General features: G+C 38.0%; 2 protein-coding genes across 2 annotated transcripts in view; one reads left to right on the forward strand and one right to left on the reverse strand.

Moving 5' to 3' along the window:
* march1 (membrane associated ring-CH-type finger 1) overlaps positions 1-3,811 on the forward strand; it is a 21,581-nt gene extending 17,770 nt beyond the window's left edge. The window contains exon 7 of the mRNA XM_015383889.1: positions 2,692-3,811. Coding sequence (XP_015239375.1) covers positions 2,692-2,996 — 305 coding nt within the window. The 3' untranslated portion in view covers positions 2,997-3,811. The remainder of the gene's footprint in view (positions 1-2,691) is intronic.
* Positions 3,812-4,237: 426 nt separating this feature from the next.
* Positions 4,238-7,211, reverse strand: tma16 (translation machinery associated 16 homolog). Its single transcript, XM_015383890.1, has 7 exons — positions 7,138-7,211; positions 6,930-7,033; positions 6,808-6,845; positions 6,645-6,729; positions 5,867-6,015; positions 5,608-5,650; positions 4,238-5,453 (listed from the first exon to the last, which is right to left on the reverse strand). Exons 1-7 carry the CDS (start codon positions 7,138-7,140, stop codon positions 5,273-5,275), a joined length of 603 nt encoding a protein of 200 aa, XP_015239376.1. The 5' UTR covers positions 7,141-7,211; the 3' UTR covers positions 4,238-5,272.
* Positions 7,212-7,836: the final 625 nt, after the last annotated feature.

Raw genomic sequence — 7,836 nt, forward strand, 5'->3', positions numbered from 1 at the left:
CATCCATCCATCCATCCATCCATCCATCCATCCTCCAAATACAATTAAGTATTTTCCAAGCTTAAAGGTTTTGACCTCAGAATAAAAAGATGCTGTACATCGACAAGCAGTTCACATTTCTCTTTGAATCACAATAAAAAACATCAGAGCCTGTTACTGCCAAACACTGAAAACAGATGGAGATAGAAAAAAAAACACTTTGGAAATTTCAAATGAAAGTTTAAGGTTAATGTATCCAATAAAAATTATATACACCCCCTTTCTGACATTTTGGCTATATATAACAAAAAAAAGAGATGTACAAGGTATAAGGAATTAAGATTCAGATGATCATAGGCACCAGAAAGCTTCCTAACCCATTTACTAACTAGATGTGATGACCACAAACCGTCCCTACCAGCTGACACCCTGCATGCAGCAGGCTTCAACGTTCTGCAGATGGATCAAGTGAAACCTGTCTATGAAAAGAGAAGTTGTAGGAGAATTGTTTCATTTATGAAAAGGATATTTGATTTTCCTACTAATTCAATTAAACCTGCAAAGGTCTTTTAAGAAAAGTAATGACTGGAAAACTGAAACTCTGTAGCAGCCTTTTAATTGTTTGAGGATATTTTTTAATTCACATCGTTTTTGTTGCCATCAACAATTTTTTAGTTGAAATGTTTTGACTGCTCTTCTTGGTACAGCTGGTAGGCCTCTTTTATTATGCTGTACCACCCAGCTTACTGTTGGCACTGAGAAGGTCTTAAAGTAGGATGCTGCCACTACCATGCTTTGCTGATGTCACATTGTTCTAATATCTGAAAATATAAAAATAAAAAAAATAAAAAATCCCTTATTTCCCTGTGGCCAAAACAGCCTCATCTTTCTGGACAGGTTCCCAGTCCATCACAGGGCCTGACCAAGAGACTTTTGGTTTTTGTTTGAAGTAGCAAGCTTTAGATTGTCTTAATTATCTGTTCTCTAAGTTCATTATTATGTAATGCTGGCTCCACTGTGGACAGCTGAGCTGTTCTTCCAGGACTTTGTAGTTCATGGTGGGGTTGAGCCTTGGCTGTCCCTGAGTTTTTCCAAAACATTAAACCGATTCTATTAAATGTAGCTGTGACAGCTTAGGCCAGGGGTGTCAAACTGGTTCCAAAAAGGGCCGTGTGGCTGCAGGTTTTCAATCCAACCAAGCAATAGCACACCAGATTCCAGTCATCTCATCAGGTCATCATGTTCAGATTGGACTCACTTAATGAGATGGCTGCAGTCTGGTGTGCTACTGCTTGTTTGGAAAGAAAACCTGCAGCCACACGGCCCTTTCTGGAACCAGTTTGACACCCCTGGCTTAGGCCTTCAAGTAAAAAATACTTAGACTTAGATAAACCTTAAAGTCATTTTGTATACACAGTGTATACAAAACAAGATTTCGATACATACAGCTTTCCGACAGTGAATGAGCAGCAGCTTAGCATTGAAATGAACATTTCCATTTATAAAGTGCAGCAGTGATTAAAAAATAAACAGAGTGTAGGAGAGACTTGGTGCACAAGGCATTGATGTGGAAGGATCAGAGCAGTGCAAAAATAAATAAATATACAGTAAATGGTGCAAAATTCTGTAGAAACGCTGAGTTGAGTTCTATTTTAAAGATTCACCATTTAGTGCAACTATAATGTTTATAGCGTGATGCAGTGTTTTGATTTGACACTTGATTAGAGTTTCAACAGTCTTGTGGCAGCAGGGAAAAAGCAGTTTCAGAACCTGCTGGTCCTGCAACAAATGATGCAAAGCCTCCTTCCTATTTTAACTGATTATTTTGTAAATGATTAATAATATGTTCAAAATAACAGCTGCACTGATTAATGATAATTAGCCAGATGTTAACAAGCCAGGACCCGGTCAAGTTTCTTTATAGGACCTTTGGTGCCATTTGTTAAAATATTTGGTTTACTGTCAATTTGACATTGTGCAGATTAGAAAAACAACTCACTATAAAGTCAGACCAGTGCACCCAGTTCTAAAATAAAAGATCTGTTTGGTCTAAGAAGGCTTTAAACAGATTACTGTACAACATTTATAGAACTTCAAACAAGGACAAGAGAAACCTGTATTCCTAGAAATGAGGGGCAGCACCACCTGGCGATTGTTAAATGAAATTACACCGTTTTCATTGGAAGAGTCTGAAATTTTTTTGGAAAGAAGACAATGCCCTCCTGACTTAAGCTGAAATTAGAAATTGTAAAAGTTTCACAAGTAGGCAGAAACCAGTCAAAGAAGAAACAAGTTTAAAGTGCTAATGGAACATAACAGACAATAAACATTGAAAAGCTTTCAATTTGAATTATTGGAGCATAGTATCTTCTTCTAATAACACCACAGAAGTGTAGTTTGAGTGACTTCATTTTGTTTTTCACTTTGAAAACAAAAAGGAGCCCCCTTTAGTGCTTCGTTGTGTTCAGTGTTGTGCCGTCATATTTTAGATGCATAGAAAAATAACCACAGTTTCAATTCGAAATAATGGCTTCAGACAAATAGAGAAATTACTCCCAATCTTGATTGCAGACGAGTTACGGAGAGTTTCTCTTCTGAAGTATTATTCAGCTCAGGGTAAGCACAGCTCAGCAAACCACCCCATCATGACCTCTCCCAGCTCTCAGCGTGCGGCCCAGCTGACAGCAGCTGTGGGGTTTTCTGTGTCCACAGGTGTGCTGGAGTGGCCATTTTGGACCAAGCTGATCGTGGTGGCCATCGGCTTCACAGGCGGCCTCATCTTCATGTACATCCAGAGCAAAGTCTACCTGCAGCTGTGGCGTCGCCTCAAGGCCTTCAACCGCATCATCACGGTGCAGAACTGCCCAGAGAAGAACCTGCATAACCCTCAGGCCCGGCACGGCGTCCTCGCCAACGGGAAGCACGAAGCTATTGAGGCCCAGACCGCTCCGGCTCCAGAGATAGACTCTGACATGTCTGTGGAGGCTGCTGTGGCGCCGGATCAGAACCCCGTCTGAAAGCTGAATCATGCTGTGCTCCTCTTCAGGAGGGAGCCAGGCGTGAGCATGGCATGATCATGACTCATGCAGAAGTGTATCTTTCTTCTCCTCTGCAGTGATTGCTTCTTCTAGATGAAGCAGATGATGCTACCCATCCTGTCCTGCAGTGATCCAAAGTAGGACAGCTGTCACCATAAGACGGTACAAACCTTTAAAGAATTGGAAGAAAGGAGCAGGTGGGGCAATGAAAAGGAGACAGCAGATAAAGCATGGACATGATTTAATGGTACGCTGATGCCATTTTAAAGTATGCACTTTGTAAACCTGCACTGATATGACAGTGAAAACTCTTCAGGATGCTTTCAATCAAAGGTCTCAGTTTGCTTCAAGAAAGCCTGATAAAACTCAAAATCAAGTTAAAATACAAAGATATTTTTTGCACAACTCCCACTGATACAAGACTATATAGTTATTACCATGTAACAAAGAGTCCATCACATCTTTAAATGAATCAAACATTCAGATTCTGATGTAAATTAAGGCTTCAAACCCTTAGAAACGTCAGGACATCACATTTACACTGAGACTGGTGTAGTTTCTCAAGTACTCAGACCCCCTGAAATATTTTACATTCCTTTATTTTAATGGGAGTTTGCATCATAAAGGAAAACAAGGACTTCAACAATAATGAAACTGATGGAGAAAAGTTTGGTAGGCAGCCTTTTAACCTGATACCTCTGTAGAAAATCCTGTTTAGACATCAACTGTCAGATATAATTAAGATCATTAGTACAGAGGCCATCTATATGTTTTATTTCTATAAGTTCAGATGTTAAAAAACAGTGGTGAACAAACAGCATCATGAAGAGCAATAAACACAGCAGGTGGGTCAGGGAGGAGGATGTGGAACAATATAGAAAGCATTGAACATCTCACAGAGTTCTCAGCAATGGTCCTTGGTAAATTTAGTGGAGCCTCAGCGAGCTGCAGCTCAGGTGGCAAAGTCTGTTGGCCGGAGAGCTGCCAACAGACTTTGACGAGTTTGTTTTAAACCACTGGGAAGTTGCTAAGATCAGCTGAGAGCAACATTTAGCTTTTTGGCCTACATGCACAACACTATTCTACTTTATTAATCCCAAACCTTAGGGAGAGGGTTACCTTTCTGCAAGGCAACAATAAAAGATACTGTCAACCAAAAGGAAACCATAATCTCTCTATTCAGTCTCAATTTGAGCTACTTTAAAAAAATAAAAAAAAAACAATAAAACAATGATTTTAGTCTTTTGATACGTCAAGTTAAAGAGACAAGCTCCAAAAGACCTGCTACTGGAATTAGATGTTCATCAAAGCTTTGGCAGAGGGACTGAATACAAATGCAAAATTCGACAAAAGGCAGCAAATCGTAATTTTTTTTTCAGCTTTATTGCGGTGACATAAACTAATAGAAAGTTAGGGGTATAATGTGATTAAATAAACAAAAAACTCTTAAAAAAACGCTGAACTATATATTTTCATTTGCATAACCGTGCTTTGCTCATATTGCTATTTACCTTTTTCCAGTATTTTCCATTGACTTTAAACATGTGGTACAATAAATGTCAACTTGTCTGAAAAGTCAAATCAGGAGATTTGTAAAACCTTAAAATCAGATGCTGTAAAGGCTCTGAACTGAAGCATGCTGAGGCCTTAAAACACTGCTGGACAATCAGGTCTTCTGATACCAAAGACTAGTCGTTATAGCTATTCCATCTTTATTCCAGTCTGAATCTAAACCTGTGACCTTTGAAATGTATTAGGGCAGCTTTTGTTATTGTTTGTGGAGTTTTTTTTGCTCTCTGCAGGTCAGTAATTTAAATGTTAGAATAGATATTTTACAATTTTTGTTTTGTTTCCATTTTATTTTAGAGTGCAGAGATGTTTATTTAAACCTTAAAAAGGGAATATTGCTGACTTGTGTTCAATTTTCTACAGTTGTGGTTTCCAGTGTCACAGTTCAGTTATAGATTGTCCTTTGTCTTAAATCCACAGCGTATGTAAGTTATTTCATAGCTCTGATTGGAAAATCTATGGCTAATAAGGAAAACTTTGTTGTCTGTGCAATAAACAATGAATGTAGAACCGCTGAGAAAAAAGCTTTTTTTAAGTTGTTAAAATATGAGACATACAAGGTTGGTATGGTTTAATTTTATATCTAGCACTGTCTGCTGGACACTTGTGAAACAGCAGCCTCTCCACACATGGCGTAGAAGTTCTACAGAAGCTGTGATGCAGCCACAGACTGAATGAGGTGAGTGTTAGTGAGACTCTGACATCTCCTCCGGGTCATTGAGCTCATCGTCCAAATGATCATGTTCATTTTCTTCATCACCCTCATGCTCCGACTCCTCTTTTTCTTCTGTCTTTGTGTCCAAAGCTTTATTTGATATTTTACGCATTTTAATATTTGGAAGTTTCCTCAGATCTCCGGTCCATTCTCTGCCAAAGAAAACATTTGTTTATTCTATTGCCTGTAAAATACTACACTCAAGAATCTTTTCCTCTATCTTACGTATCAAAGCATTATGTAGACAAGGCTGCCAGTTATTGTGTCTGTGGTTACCGTTATCTGAAGCATGGTTCAAACACTGACCTGAACATTTTCAGTTGCTTTGTGTTGATGATGTCTGGAATTTCTGAAAACAATTAGAACAGGGAACGATGAAATCAGACTGAAAATCCCTTCAAGCGTTGTTTCTACGAACTGTGGTTGTCTGAACTGCTGATCATGATGTGAGCGACGGAGGGCCAAAGACAAATAGCTCGTTTGTGCTCACAAGCATGACCGAGAAAGTATACTCTGTTTTAAAAACAGCGACGTGCACAACAAGAAGATGTTGGTGATGACTCACCTATACCAACACCATCAAACAGCGCTCGCTCTCGCTCTACAGTCTGCTTGATTATCGCTTCTCTGGCACCATGGAGACGACCCTGTCGACCCTTGATCCCATTCACCAGCTCGATCTGCTCAAGTTCTGAATCAAATCTGTGGAGGTAACTAACAGTTGGAGGAAAAAAAACAAAATCAGTCACATAACCGCACATTATAAAAACCAAGACTGGATAAAAAAAGAATAAAAAATAAAGCCAGTTCAGGAAACTCTGTGCTGTAGGGTGAAGTTTTTAAGGGTTGAACACACCTGATTCAAACTACTGTTAGCAGCTTCATGTTAAAAGATGGAAGAGGTAATAGAACTATTTAAAACCCCTTATCTAGGCATCACATATGTTTGTTTTATGTTTTCTTTGTTTTAAACTCTATAAGGTGAGTGTAGTCCAGTTTAATAACTACATTTTTACAAATTAAAAAAATGCATGCATGGAATGCATGGTTGCTTGGAAATGTACAGGGGACTCTGTGGTTTAGGGTCACTGAATGCTACAGAGAAGCTTAATGGATACCAGTTTGTCTGGGAGGTGTGATAATATATTAATTTCCAAAAGTTCAAAAACAAAACTCGTGTTATTAAATCATCCTCAAATGTTAACTGAATATGGCAGACAATCTATATGAATGTAATCAAACTACAAATTTGTGATTTGTCATCCTTCAAGAAAAACTGACCAACATTAGAGATAACCTATGACTTTTCATCCCCTCTCAGAGCACCAGAAGCAGTCCTGTACCTTTCAATAATCTCACAAGCATCTTTCTTAGTGTAACACGTCTTGTTCGGATCCAACTGACTCTGAAACCACGTCAGTTTCTCACCTGTGATTTGAAACACAGAACAATAAGTGAAAAAAAACTCTAATTCTATCTTAATAATAAAAATGATACCAGACTGACCTATGTGGCTCAGACGTGTTGCTTTTTCATTCTTCATCCTGCAACATTAAAGAGAAATTCTTCACATTAAAGAGGGCCAAACAGTCTGATTCCTACAGTGTTTTGATCTTCGATAAACAAACCTCTCCTTTCTCTTCAGTCTGACCTCTTCCCGGTTCAGATAAGCAGCTTTTCTGCTGTACGGATGAACAACTTTGTCTGCTCCTTTGCCTCTTTGAGACTTCGGCTGAGAGACAAAAAAAAAAATAAAACATCCAAACTATCATCCCACCATCTAAGTACTTTTTTTTTATATATATATAAATCCAGAATGAAGTTAGATACTCTTACCATTTTGTTCACCAAAATTCACGTGTGGAGCTTGTATTGACAAAAAGCACCGGAACCGGAAGTTGTCCTTCGTTGAAATGTGTCCCATGAGAAACTTAGGGCAGTGTAAAAACGTCCTTCTTTGGTTACAGAAATATTTTGCTTCTCTAGCGCTTCCTAAATCTTTTAACGAGGATCCTTTTCATCTTTGTTAAAATTTAGATTAAAAAGTTGTCAATCTAAACTTTCTCCCGTGCAATTAACTATAAGTCACCTAAAAACTGTTGTTATACATATTTATCTTCCCATAAACTTCCCATAAATAAGACTTACTTTTATCTAAACCTGTGGACTAAGTGGTTTAACCTTTTGTAAGCCTGAAGAGGCCTTACAATGGTATTTTGTAATTATTCTTTTAGTTTTTTTAGCTTCATACATTTTTAGGCAGGTTAATGTGGATGTTTCATATTTGTATGTCCCATCGAGTTTGTATGTAAATGTTTGTCTAATTAAAAGGAGTTGAAATGTTTTTTATTTCTGACGGTCTAGACAAATTTAGTATGTTGCGTTCCTTCTCAGGTCATAAGATATAAAACACATATTAAAACATTATTGGGATAGAGATAGCAGTCGCATATTTTCCAATATAGTACACAGTAAAAAAAAAACAAAAACCAAAAAAAAAAAGACGTCAACAACAAACCATTCAATTTACTCTGT

Source organism: Cyprinodon variegatus, unplaced genomic scaffold (assembly GCF_000732505.1).
Source record: "Cyprinodon variegatus isolate N-32 unplaced genomic scaffold, C_variegatus-1.0 Scaffold296, whole genome shotgun sequence".
Lineage (NCBI taxonomy): Eukaryota > Metazoa > Chordata > Actinopteri > Cyprinodontiformes > Cyprinodontidae > Cyprinodon > Cyprinodon variegatus.